The 14,754-nt window shown below is 42.6% G+C and overlaps 1 protein-coding gene across 1 annotated transcript in view; it reads left to right on the top strand.

Annotated features, from left to right (window-relative positions):
- The window catches only part of LOC125765556 (kinesin-related protein 8), an 81,684-nt gene that overhangs the window by 3,320 nt on the left and 63,610 nt on the right, over positions 1 to 14,754 (top strand). The window contains exon 2 of the mRNA XM_049430845.1: positions 1,583 to 2,086. Within this exon, the coding sequence (XP_049286802.1) occupies positions 1,809 to 2,086 (278 nt within the window). The 5' untranslated portion in view covers positions 1,583 to 1,808. The remainder of the gene's footprint in view (positions 1 to 1,582; positions 2,087 to 14,754) is intronic.

The raw sequence follows: 14,754 nt of genomic DNA, 5'->3' as shown, positions 1-14,754 counted from the left end.
AATCCATCCTAGGTACCGTTTACAACTGTATCGGAAGAAATTTTTCGTTTTGTGTACCTTTAGTAAGGGAAGGAAGCATCGTCAACGGCATAATCATCTCATCGTTCATCATCAATCATCACTTCGGTTGTAAATATTTATCGAACTTCATCTACATTTTGTGAACGATTACAAACAAAGTGTCAACAGGAATTTTAGGTTCTCGCTAGTGGCCAGGACGTTTACCGTCCCGAATGTTTCTTTCGTTGCTGATGCAATCGGTACAAATTTTGGCTATGAAATGGTTGGATTTTGGTGAAAAATCTCAAACGATTTTGTTTTTCGTGTAAGAAATGCATTAAAATGTAAAATTCTTATATTTTGAACGAAATCGAATGATTAGTAATTAAAGATACAGATTTAACTGATTACTTGCTAAATTTAATGCAATATAACAATTTAATCGAAACAGCATTACTTTGTAGTTTACACCTGCTTCAGACACGCTTGTATCCAGTTCGATTGTACACGAGCTTCCAAGCGTACCAGTAAAGCATTAGTTCAGGGCTGCAACCGTTAGTGAATGCAGCAGCGAGCTGCATTCCGTGTGCAGTGTGAATGTACAGCAATAAATGTTTGCTCCAATTTCACCGCCACGGGCAGAGCAATGTTTTCCCTTCTCAAAGGTACGCTGGCGATGGTTTCACGGACATCCTCGTCTTGTATGCTTTCCCTCTACTACCCCGTTGGTACGCTTCCATGCTATTGATTCGGATGATTGGCCGACGAGAGCTAAATTGCTGCTCCTTCAAAACGTAGACCCTGAAACAAACCGAACCACGTGTTGGCAGTGCTGGGAGTAAGTGGAAAAAGAAAAAAAGCGAAGGGGATACCGTATGCAGGGTGTCAATTTCGCGCTGGTTTTATTGGATTGTTTGATTGACTCGAGTTCAACCGGACGGATGAGCGAGATGATGGTAACGGACGAGATTTATAAGCGCACGTTCGGGGCTGTTAAGGATGGGTGGAAGAATTTTTACCACCATCAAAGCCATTAACCAGATCACTCTATGGCACTCAACGCCGAAACGTCAAGGATCGTTTCTACCAGTTTGTGCATATAAAACCGAACCACCTCCGAAAAGTGGAAAACAAAAGCACTCCACAATACAATAAAACCCACCGTGTGGTCCAACGGAAAAGTCTAATTTCACCGCATTCCAAAGTGCAAAATGTGAGGTGAGAATATATTAATCGGCTGGTGGTAACGGTAGCATTCTTGTTTTTTTTTTTCTTTTGTGCCACTAATGATGATGATTTACGCACATCCGGTGACATTGAACGTTGGCGGGAAAATGATGAACCACACCCAAAATAACGGTGCGCTGGTAATTAAATTGTTTGTGACGCGCAGTGGCAATGGAGCTGAGAGAGAAATTCAAACTTCTTGGACAAGGATTCAATTCACGGTCTACAATGTGCTTGTGATGTGAACTTAATGTTCATCAGCGCTTATTACCCTTTTTGTTCTAATTAAAAATGAAAACAACGTACTGTAATTGTAATAATTGCCCATTCTCGTTATTTGACCAATTGGTTTCAGTGGTGAAAATTAGAAATAAAAACACCAACGTCACATAAATCCCTATCAGCGTTTTGTATCGATCGTAGTTTTCTGTTTGTGTGTGAACTAAGCCAGACCCGCGCGCCCATCGGAGTGAACCTGTGCAAGTGAACTTGTGTGCCGGAGGAATAGTGTTTCGGTTGGTGCTTCTGTTACGCCGCTGGTTCGTGAACCCTAATTCCCTGAGAGATCCCCAACATCCGAGATGGCCTTTCGGAGGGCCAGTTACTGTTGTCTGGCGCTGCTGCTGCTGCTGTATTTAGCCGCCGCCCTAGCCGCCGGAACTACTACCGGAGGGCCTCAGCCACAGGCATCTCGTGGCCGCTCCAGCAACCCATCACCAAGGTTGCCCCGCACCAGTGCCAGCCAGCTGTCCGCACAGAACAATACTACCACGACGCGTGGTTCGACCTCGAGAAATCTGACCAGCAGTGCCGCCACTTCTTCCCAGGCAGCTCAAAGCCGGGGTAACTACAGAACAAGGTAGGTTCAAATTATTAACTTGATGTATTTGTAAGTGTTTGTTGTTTTGTTTTCATCCAAGAACAAGCGATACGCATAGGATGCGAATTATGAACTAAACATTCTTTGTCCATTCCCCGAACTAATCTCACTGTGACGAATTGTGATAAGTTTTTTGTTTTGGAATTTCCGCAATTTTGTAACTGAACGCTAGGTACCCGTTTCAGCATCACCTTGAAAAAGCACTGCGTCGCTATTCTATTCAAAAAGGCCAGCACTAATCAGTATTGTTTTGTTAATATATTAAGACTGGCAAGTGTTTCGCGATAATAATGCCAATCATGGCAGTGATTGAGATTTTAAATGGCAAAACAACAAAAAAAGCATGAGAAAGAATTAATTCTTAATAGGATATTGTGTTCATTGGGTTTTTTTGTGATAGCTCAGCATAAAGTCGTTATTAAATGGAAAACTTAAATTAAGTTTTTTGAAGAGACTTCAATGCGAGCTGAAAAACTCTACTTGTACATAGTTTAACAATATTAGTACAGAATATTGTTTTGGCAAAAGTATCGCTATAAAAACATTACATTTTGGCCAAATTCTTTTTTCTTCACCCAAATCTTTGAAGATTTCAAACAATATTTAAGTTTATCAATTAACGCAAATCGTAAAATTGGTTTTAAGTAAATTAATCTTCACCAAACATTTTTATGCTTATCAACATTTTTAGAATTTCAATGTCCCATGCGTCGTCCTGTGGTTATTGTAGAAATCCTCAGATTATCATATAAAACTTAAGAAAACTTACACTTTATGCTCAATTTGGCATTTCTCATTTCAACAGTACAATGCAAGACAATGTGCCGGAATGCTCATCCATGCAGTGCAAATTACCTTTAATTATCCTTGACAAGTGTCCAGGTGCTAAATGCTTCGGCCACCGAAAAGGCACACAAAGCACGGAAACCGACACCCCAGACGTGGAGGAAATGCCAAAGAAATGTGCATGGGTAGCGCGTGTTTGGCTCTGTGTGTATTTGGTTGATCATCTTCAAATTTGTTTTCATAGGTCAAAGTTAATCCTGCCGAGCGTCGTCATATCAGACGACGAATCGATTGGATGCCACCACCATATGCGAATCCCCAAACCATCGCTTGGCTCGATGGATCACAGCATTTTCGTCGCTTTTGCCGGTAGCTGTGCGGCGCTTAACAGGTTTGCTGCCTGCTCGTGGAGGACTGGTGCTTTAATCGGTCAGCGCAGCAGGTTGCTGTCGCTTCTTCAGCGCGAGCTAGAGAAACTTGTCAAAGAGCTTGAAGCGACGAAACAACAACAAAAAAATCAATGAAGGGTAAAATACCGGCTGCCACGTTCCACGTTCGGTGCAGTCCACTGTGCGTATGGTAACCGCAGTGTGGTGAGCTTATTTCGCCATCACTCAAATTAATGACACTTACCTAAGTCCTTTGCGCAGTTCCTGACTCGGGGTTAAGAGGCAGCAGGGAAACCATTCAACGAAAAGTAAAACACAAAAAAAATACATATACACACATGCAAAAGACGTGCGTTTGTCTTTTCGCCAAATTAATTAATTGCAGAAAACGGTCGCTCAAAACCCACAAAATGGAGAAGTTAGATAAAAAATAAAACACATTTACATACACGCGAATTTGTGGCACGCATAAGGGAGACGCTTTTGCCACTCGCGGTATATTGATGGAAAGAGAGAGAAAAAAAAACGAACACCCCACATAGTTGATGTTGACCTCCGGCCGGGTGGCATGCGGCCAAAACAGGTTGCGGTGATTTAGGAGGCATTTAGGAATTGTTGCAAAGCCGAAATTTGGCAGTGACGTTATTTTTTATGTTTCATTTTCGCTTAGTTAGCGAAATCCAATGACCTTTTGTCCGGCACAGCAGACGCAAATATGTAGGAAAAGCTAGAGAGGCACGGCTGTAAGTGTCATCGCTTAACACTCGTTGAAGTCTTTTGTTTTTGTTTTTTTTATATTCTCGAAGCGTTTCTTATTCCCACGCTTTTCGGGAAACAGTACATATGGGAGCTAGATTTTTAAAGTAATTTTTATTTAAATTTTTTTTTTCGAAATTTAAATTTTGTAGCTATCGCTTTCGTAGAAACCATTTTACCAAAATACAAATCAATTTCAGCTCAATGTGAGAAATCGAAATCAATCAACTCACGCGCGTAGTCAACGGTACATGATTATGGCACTTTCTTCCTGGTGGCACTTTACCCAAACGAGACGAAACCTTTGCACGATGCCACCGTGGACAAATATAGTAACGAAACCAGCTAGATAAAAACAAACGGACGGCTACCAAAGCGGTTGTCTATCATGAAACGAGCTTTACGATCATGAAACGATACGATAGCGATCAACAAACCCGTTGACAATCTCCATCGATTCCGACCGTTTGTGCCTCCATCGAAGCATTTTTTTTAATGTATGGGAACGTGTATTAGCCACGCGTGCGCTCCATCCTTTTGATAGTCCGAAGCGAAAGAGAGCCCGCTTGCGTTCGCTATTGCGTGAACGCATAAACATTTCTCCAAACTTGCCAAGCGGCAGGCAACAACCTGACATCACACGCTCTATTTGGGCTTTTGGCAAATGATAAATCTGCTGCCAAGGCTCCCCACTGTTCGCTGGTCCCGGTTTTTATCGTCGCTTTACACACATACCGTACACACGGAACGCACTCAAATCATGCTTCACTTTGTTGTCGGGTAATTTTTTTATTAAAATTATGTTCACATTTTCAAATTTTAAACATATTTCTATGTTCTTTCTTTTTCTCAAACATTCAACATTCACTTAAATTAAATTTTCTTGTACATCATCATCATTCATCATGATCACCAGTCCCATCACCATCGGCATCACGATCAGTATCACAAACGATTCCCGCAGCCGAGCAATTTTTTGTTTTGCTCATCTTAAACATTCACTAGAAGAAAGAGCATCGTTTGATATTTGATGAACTCTCATCAAACTATACATGGGTTGAAAAGTCTTTTCGGCCAATGCTACTTATCGTAAGATGCTTGAGTTCCTTGGTGGAGGATGGGTATTGAGTATAAAGAAGAAAAGAAAACCCTGCCAAAGGTGGAAGTTCGCGATACAGCAGATGAACGAAGCAGTGTCGAACTCGTTTTATAGTTTGTGCCTTGTTTCATATTCCTTATGGTTTTTTTGGCAAGCTATTTTAAATATTGTGTAATACACTTTTACTTCTTAATTTTCCGTTAATAACTTACTTGCATCCTTAATGTAAGAATAATTTTACCAAACAATAGACTTCAATCATGTAACGCATAAAAACCCAACAATTCCTTTCGCTGCAGTTACTTAGTCCGCTTCACACATCCGCTCCCAATATGCGAAGCGCATAATAAATCTCCATGTCAAAGTATCTCCCAAGCAGCTTAACAAGTAGAACCAACACACTGTCGAACCCTTTCAGCCGGCTTTCATCCGGACCGATTCGATTGTATCAGAACAGTGCCCAACGGTGCCCCTCCGCGAAGGTTACCAGTGTGTTCGGGTGGAAACTAGGCGTCCTTGTCGCATATGTGTCGTTACACGGTACACATGCAATAATGAATGCCGTCGGCACCGCCTACTCTGTTTCCAGGTCGATTTAGCCGGTACAGCATGTTCTTCCACGTTACGTCTTGCTGATCGTTTGGGGTCACCGAAGCAGGATCACGTTTCTAGAACTTCCGAAAACATTCTCCATCCGTCCGGTGTGGGTCCGTTGCTGGGTGGCGAATTGTATTATCGTGGTGCAATGCATTTGGCTGTCACTACTTCGTTCGAGGTGATCCAGTTTCTTCCAAAAAATCACGCAACGGACAAGGAGTCAAGTGTTACTTTCAATTCTGCTTTAAGAACATCCTGCAATAATCCCTTTCAGTAGATCACTGGCAGCAACATTCTTTTTCAATCCTTCTCAACTGCTTGATGCATGTGTTCGGATGTGTTCAAGGATTGTGTAACATCTAGGTATTACGCCATTAGCTTATAAAGCTTCCTTTCCCTTCTGAGCTGGCGCGTGTATTGTTTCGCATTTTCCATTTCTTTATCTACTGTTGTTTCGATTATTTGCAGGGCTAGTACCCCATTAAAGTGTTCATTGGTCCGTTTTATTCTCTGTCTTAAAACTCTTTACTAGGCTAAACAAACTTCGCCTTATCTGCTCACTACCCCTAACCTTGACCTATCAAACCGGCTGTTTCTTCCGATTTTCTGTCTGCAAGCCGATCATCATCACCTGGGAAGCTTGTTTGTTTTTGACCAGTTTGATGGTTTCGGATCAATCGGAAATCATGCTGTGCTTGGTTCGCTTCGACAAATGTCTCGAGTGGAATGTAAATGAGCCACCCGCCAATTGGCTGATGCTTGCGGAATGGGGAAAAATTCGACGCTGATCATAAAACCCATTTCCAAACCAAAAGAACGCGTCAGGCAAGGAACGAAATCCAGATCAGCCAATAACTTAGAGCTTCTAATTGTTGCGACCCACCACGTACACACTGAGCACGCCAGCGCTGAGCCGCCAGCTGCGTCATTCTTAATGCCCAAATAAAATAAAGTCATTTGAGCGCGGAACGGGTTTGATTGGATGTTAAAGTTTTTTTCCCCCATCCTATTCTATCACCATTTTCGCCGCAAAGCTACTCACAGCACCAGAAAGTGTCGGTATGGGGATAGAGTTTGTGGTCGAAATTTGATTCGAATTTTCCGATTCTGTGAACTTGAGCACTATATGATCGCACCGTGAAGCTATAATCGCCAAATTCGCACACTGTGTCGTGGGAGGTTTGAACTTTATGTTAGCAAGTCTGTTTCTTTTTTGCCGAAGCTACAGAACAGTGAAAATCAATTTGACAAACGCCACCGCGCTAGTATTAATTTTATCATTAAGTTCCGAAAAATTTACGAGTTTAGTGGTTCCCAAAATATCTCTTGAGTGCATAGGAACAACAAGCGCTTAAGAATGTGAAGAAATTTTATCAAGAGAAAATTAATTTGAGAATAAGAATCTACAATACACTAGGAATCAAATACAATTTAATTTAGTTTGATTATTCAAAATGATAACTTAGAGCAAATAAGTATATTTACCTTACTTATTAAGTAATCTACCCCAATATCAAAGAAATCTTACAAACCACACAAAATGTGTCGCTTCGTTTTGGTGTTAGTGTACAACTTGTACGGCCACATATCTTGTACACATTGGAGATGGCGATGAGCCTTAAAGCTAGAAATGGATGAATCCATTCGTTGGATCATTCAACGGCGTTTTTTTATCGATGCCAGCCGGTTTTTTCAACCTTTTTTTGCATTTCAAAATGTTAATCTAATACAGCTGACGATGAGCGTGGCGAGCATTGGGGCCGGTGCAGAAACTATGGTACACGCAGAACGCCCGTGGGGTGGAAAAACAAACCATGAACTTTGCGTACGATCGTACCGTGGTAGTGGTCAACGACCATGCTCGTTTCAAACGAATATGTTTGATTTAATTCCCCACCACAACGGTGCGTCTGCCGCACTGGTGAGAAACGTGAAGAGCCTCCTGAGTATGTTGTGTTTTTGGTAGAAGTGTGAATGTGTTTGTTTGAAATTTTGCAGCATAGAAAATACTTATTTGAGCAGAAAAAATCGACCGCTTTGTATCGGTATGGGTGATCTATGGAAGTGTGGTGAATAGTCGAGAAACCGTACGAATGGTGTCAGGTGAATTTGGTATCGCTGAAGCTATCAATATCGATATAGTAGTAAAATCATTAGCTACTAGTCGAAAGTAGTATGGAATTTCTTTTTTTTTAATTACTAACTATATCTTTAATTGATCGTTAAGTAGCATTTAATAAATAGTTTTCTTACGAAATTTGTCACTTTTTATCATACACACACTTACAAAATAGATATATGCTGAAAGAGCTGATTGTGTTAGAAAACTTGGAAGGTAGGGAAAGATAGAGCGTGAGGTACCTTTCCCCCTAATAGCCTAATCAGCAACGAAAGGCGTGATGAAATGTAAATACACGACATGGTTAACAAATATTTACCTCCAAAAGCTTGACTGGCTTTTAGCACAAATTAAAAGCTCCATTACAGCCACAGTTGCGAGTAAATGAGGTATATGTAAAAGCACGATGTAATTATTTCTTATTCGAGACGGCTTTACGATTGAAGCAACGCTTCAATTGCTTCATTTGTAGGGCAGTGAAAAATGGAAATAAAATTTTTGTGCGATGTTTTGCATCGAAACTGCATCAGAAGATACATTTGCGCGAATGTAAGATGTTCGAATTGAAAAAAAAAAACTAATTAACAGTAAGGAAAGAGTGAGTACATAATCAAAGAATCAAGTTGTTAGTTCAATTTTTCTCCATATCATAACAGTTCATAAAGTTTTAAAGTATCAATTTAACTCGGTTTCAATTCATTTTTATTTTCATTGATTTTGCAATGAACCGTCGTGGAAAATAGAACTAGGTAAACACAAGAAAACAAAAACGAAAACCATGCAGCTGCAGACAATCAACAGCTTACCCATTTAATGGAACAATTTACTTCCACGAGCGAAAACCGTGATTCACGAGAGGGATGCACGATTGGATCGCTAATGGTTGGCTTGCGGTAGGTGTCTTTTAGTTCGGTTGGATGCAACACAAACAGAAGGTAAAGCACAGCCATCCATCGAAGCGATCACGGTGGCATCAAAGCGTTACAATCAAGCGTCTTGTGGCTGCGAGATCCGGAAGATGAGGCCAGATAAACCAATAGAACGGATAGATGGTGCTGATGCCCGCAGGGCAACCGTTCCGACCATACAATCTTACCCCATTTCCGTGCAACGTTGCTCTAATGTTGGCCAACAACCGGCAGGAAGCTACCGAGTCAATTGTTTTGTGCAGTTGAGCAGCTGTGCGATTCGGCTGGCGCTGGCTGAGGAGGTGGTTTTCTATTGGAATCATATTTTCGCCTAGATCGTAACTTCCTGTAGCCAAAAAACAATGAAAGGAAACGCGGCTACAATTCGTTGCACGAGCATTAATCGATGAGCACGCTTCGTAATACTTCCCTTGACACATTGCGGGTCTAACACAAACTGGCCCTAATGGTTTACGAACATTTTACGGCGTGTTCGATTCGATGCTCATTTAGGTAATCTCTAAACACGAAGTTCATCTTGGTGACTTCCTTTGGTGCGAGATATCTTTGAAAGCGGTATGCTTTACCACCTATCGCCGTTGCGGGAAGTGTTAACTTTGGTGTGCAAAACGACAGCTAAGAAAGACGTTGCGGGCGGCACTTGGATTCACGCAATCGTGCCGAGATAATGAGGAGATGATGATGATGATGATTCGCTCATCAGACTCCTTCGTACGTCAAGCCATCACTCAAATCGTTCCAATGCTCTCGTAGACCATGAGTTATGGGCACGCAAAGTAAAACCATGAATTAGACCTAGAAGTTCCTGGGAACCAACGGAGATCTGGCAAAAAGATCTGATGAGGACATCTAATGCGGCATGAAAATAGAACCTGTGAAGGGAAATACAGGATTAAGGTCAGCGCGGGAGAACCTTAGACTTCGTTTGGACAGTCCCAATCGTTGAGAACCGGCAAAAGATTGAGTACAGCTCGCATTAACTTCACGACCTCTCGAGTGCTCGTTGGACGTGTGGTTCTGACGATAATCCCAATCATGAGTTAATGCGAACCCCGATGCCTTACACCCATGGCACACGCACGTATGCAAACAAACTCGCGTCACTCTTGACAGTCGCTACAAACTGGTTGATTGTGTACACCAGAACCAAGCACCCGTGGGTCTATCAAGGTCACTGCATAAATCACGGTGAAACGATCCCGGTTCGATCGCAGCAGAACCAGCCAAGTTCTGCCATTGATCGGTGGGAGCGGGCAAGATGTTGCGGGCACATTTTGCAAGCCGATTGTTGTCGTCTAAACGATTTGTTGTCTATTAGAAAGATATATTTCGTTAATGGCAGGAACCGACGGTGACATTGACAATGGGGTTCCTTCTATGGGCATGGCGTAGAGCAGATTTAAAAACGATCGGTAGCGTATACACCTGATGGATGATTATGTTTTGCTGACACTTGGCGTTGGCTGTGTCCCTAAAATGGCACGACCTTTTTTGCTAGTTTGCTAGCTCTTGCAGCAGTACAAAAATTAACGGAAAGGTTAATCAAACATCCTCAGGCAACGTTATGCCTAAAGCATGCATTATGACTTAACAGAAGTCATACTTGTTCATTTTGTATCATTCGTACGATTCATTAATTTTCTCTACAATTCTATTAAAACGTTATGGAGTATGTCGTAGCTCGTGTGAGGCAGTGGTTTTCATCCTTAGATACATTAAGTTCGGATTTTATGATGACTTGGGTATTACACCACCCAACATGATCAACAGTAAGCCGACGACCGACAGTGAAGCTTCAGCTCACAATTAGGACTGCTCATCATCGACGCACATCGACTCAGGGTAACGATAGTGATGGCATTATAGCACTAGTTTCTGTACTACTTTGACCAAAGTCGTCCCCAAGCAAACAATAACTAATGAGACACTGACGTTGGGGTTGAAAGTTCGTCATCTTGTTGCAATTTGTAATTACTACGTTCAAAGTAGCATTTGAAAAAAAAAATCAGGAAACAAACAACTTCATTTTACTCCACACTCCCATGCGGAAAAGCGAAGCCGATGATGCCCACGGTTGTGCAACACTGTTCAGGTGCAAGTTAAACTATATTAACAGACACTTTCTTTGAATTCCACACAAAACAACTGAAAATACGATAGTCAATTTACTAGCCCGATTGCACATTTATCACCATTTTGCATGGATCAGGCGAAAGTGAGTTTCATTTAAGGCAATCATGCAGTTTTCTGTTCGAAACATTACCCCCATTGAATTGCTTGAGCTTAGATTTATGCTCTACACGATTTGTTACCAGCATTGCAGCTGTTGCAGGTTATCAACGACGTGGTTAGTGCTATTGATTGTGCCGTTGGATCGTGGAGCAGCTGGCGAAAGCTTTGTAGTTCTAGCGCTACAAAGAGAGGTTAACCGAACCCCAATCACGAGCGTTGCAATGACCGGAAAGGCACCTTGCTCCCTAGCTCAATGGGCATCAATCTTTGCTGTGGCATTATTTATGGACGCGACCCTTAGATGGGGCAGGTTTCGGAGCAGTGTTGCCTGGGCGGCATTGCAAAGAACGTGAAACAAGTGTCCAAAACGCATGGCAAAGCCTAGAGCTAGTGGATGTTTTTGCAGTAATCCCGTCTCGGTCACATAAATCTGACGTGAGTATCGAAATCTGATCGCACCGAGTAGATCGCACAATCACTGGCAAGAGATCTCGCAACAGATTACGTCCAACTGGTGGCGCGACTGGTAGCAAACATGGTGGCGAACAGCAAATGCTTACCATCGGCACCATACTGCCACCCGGGTTGCCGATGCTAAAATGTGTAACGATTTGCTGGGATGTTTTCTTTGGGGTGTTGTTTTTCTTCACCTATTTCGAGCGACCTCCATGGCTCGATGGCAAACGTTGTGGCAGGTGTGGTTTCGCAGCGGTGAGTGAAAATTGGCAGGTCCCTTGCGAGTTGAATCTATGATTAATGCTTGTCAAATGTTGGTAACCCGGCGGCACCTGTGCCAAAGCAGACCTTTTGCTACCATTTGCTCCATTTTTCAACCTACAAATCAGAATGTACGAACCGGTCAGATCCGTCCCGATTCGAAACGAACCCAATGGCAGTGTGTGTCGGTTTTAGGGGGATGTAGACGTAGTAGACGCGGTATGTCTGTGGTGGAAAACGAGCCCCCAAACTCGTACCCATCTTAACGGTTGTAGCCAGGAAACCGTCTGTTAATCAAGGCACGGACTTCAAACTGGTTCAATCGACACACGCGCCATTGGGTCACGCCGAAGTTCCCCGTCGCGCACTCCCATCCAGCAAACGCCCAGCATGTTCTACCGACTTTGGGACAAAAGCTGGAAATTGCAAACACGTCGTTATGCAATCGGACCCGCGATCGGGCTGCTGCTCATAAGGGAACTCTCCGCGGCCAGCATGTGCCACCATCGTTCACATTCTGCAAAAGAGTGTACCCAATTGATATGTGATGGCTTCTGCAACCTGCTGAGGATGATGATTGTGCTCGCTGTACACTGGCAGCAGTAGCCATGTACGGTTGGGCTTATGAATTTTCCAACCACCCGTTGGACGCTTGGGTGAGAAAACTAATCGATTTATCACTTCGTCATTTGTCGCTGGAATCAATATTTCGCTCAATGAGCGTTGAGCGTTGCACATAAGACACATTTGTACGAACCCATATCGAAGCGTTTGATAACTCTCACGATAACTGTTCCTATTTCTCATTCTATCTTTCCTTGTGTGTCGATCGCCTAACCTGCAACAACAATAAAATCCTTAGAAGGAAGGGGACCACAGTGATCGAAATTCCATTTATCGCCAAAGCTTTTTCCATACCAAGAGATAACAGTTTCGTTGCAAACCGCATGGAATTGATTTTCATACACTTTTGTAGTACATTTGTCACACATTCTCTTTTCAATCAATTCACGATTTAATCAAACATATCCAGTATGGCGTCATCGGTGTTGGTCAATTTGTTCCAACCATGTTCTCGACATGCATTCCACTGAAGTGTGTATGATTTTTTTAAGGTTGTAATAACTCGTAAACACACGTACAGCTGCAAGATAACGATACTGAATTAATTAGTCTGCGCAGCATTGTCAGTGGTGCGCTTTGATTTTGTCATGACCATTGATTTTTTTTTGAATAAAAATAAATGTTATGAATGATTACCCAAATGTCTCCGAATTTTTTGCTTAATTCTGAACAAAACGGTTGTCACTAAGAATCGCTTTGCGCTAGTGACCTTCGTAAAGGGTAACAAATGCTGCATTGACCATTTTTCGATGCGGTCGTAGAAAAGGGCGACACAAAAGATGAATTGTCTGAGAAGTAGGTGGAATGGACAGATGGACAAAAATCCTTGGCTTTTCCATATGCTATCCAAGCAGTGCTGTACGGTACAAGCACTAACCCATTTATATTCCCTCTCCGAGAACAGTAGAAGTTATTCTCGATCAAGCTGGCAGCATGCCAAATTGATTGAAATTCAAATGTCGCTTGAAAGGTTATTCAACTGTATCCGTTTTATGTGCTTTAAGATTTGAATGGATGGCAAGAAGAGGATAAAAATAGTCAAGAAGGGACATTCCAGTTTTTGCTTTCAAATGTCACATTGGAAGTTAGTTAGTTATCGATTATTATGTTTAAAAGGCATCAGAAGCTAGACTACTTATTGTTCACCGACCAACCAACGCTGTACCGCTTCCGTAATGTCCTAGATCTTCAAAACGTGCCGGTTGGCAAGTTGTGCATATAAATATGGCAATTTAAATATATTATTTCTTCACGGGGCACGGTCAGTAGGTCGCCATAAGAGGGAAGAGACTTTGCCTTCTGACCGTTAACCCAGTGCGATGAATCTCGTGGCATCCATCCTGGCGTGGATGGATGTATTAAACATGCACCGATACCAATGATTAAAAGTGTGCAGAGTAAAACATTATGTTTTAAGCATCATCGGTATATTGCACACATCGAAACAGGCGGCTATCGGCACTTTTTGGATAGCAACATGGCGATGGGAATGAAGATACCCTTCATGCGTTTTTCGCTAACGTTGAACCTTCTCCCTCGATAGTTGCAATAGAGAGAAGAAGAAACTTGTTTTCTTGATCACGAGTTCAGCGTACGGACGGCAACCTTGAAAGCGAAAGTGGCCCATGCTTATATTTCCCTCATGATCTCGCAGCCCTTACGGGTGTTGATTGGAATGCCTTTTGTGTCGATTAATTTTGACAGAAAGAAAAATACATCGAAAATGCATTCCTTGTTGAAATTTGATCAAAATCTAACGCAGTTCCCGGGGTGGTAAGCCCACCATTATAAAGACGCGAACCTTCGGGTGCGAACGACACACCCACGGTACGGTCAAGCCGCATTCGGCTGCCCTCCATTTTATCGCCCTCAATGGCTCCGGGTCGTTGCCACAAATCCCCAAGTTCACACGTAATCAGTTTCGATGTTTCGGCTCACTCGGTCGATCTCGGTCACCGGCAGCCGGTTGTACGGTCGGTCTATCGGTCACGTCGACCGCTTCGCCGAACGCAGACAATTGCTTGATTTTCCTCGGGCGGGAGATGGTTGATTCCGATGGCGAAAACCCCCTCGAGGGAAGGCCGGTTGCCGCACATCAATCGAGCGGATCGGCGTTCGATTTACGGATTCGATGCCATGAATTCCTCCATCGTGTTGGGTAATGTTGAAACGATACCCGCAAAACAAACGACTGCGTTTATGGAGAAGAAAAATAAGCGACGAACCCGCTGGAGCGTTCAGTTGGGGTTTGAAATTCAGGTCGGCTAAGTTGGGTTGATGGGTATGCAGAGAATTTTGTGCTGAAATGTGTTTTTGGCGCTTATGCTGTAAACATAGACAAGTTGATAAGCATTTTTTAAACTGATCTTAGAGCAGAGCTTAATAAAATATATTCGTAA

Source organism: Anopheles funestus, chromosome 2RL (genome assembly GCF_943734845.2).
Source record: "Anopheles funestus chromosome 2RL, idAnoFuneDA-416_04, whole genome shotgun sequence".
NCBI lineage: Eukaryota > Metazoa > Arthropoda > Insecta > Diptera > Culicidae > Anopheles > Anopheles funestus.
This window is presented reverse-complemented; position numbering and strand designations above follow the sequence as displayed.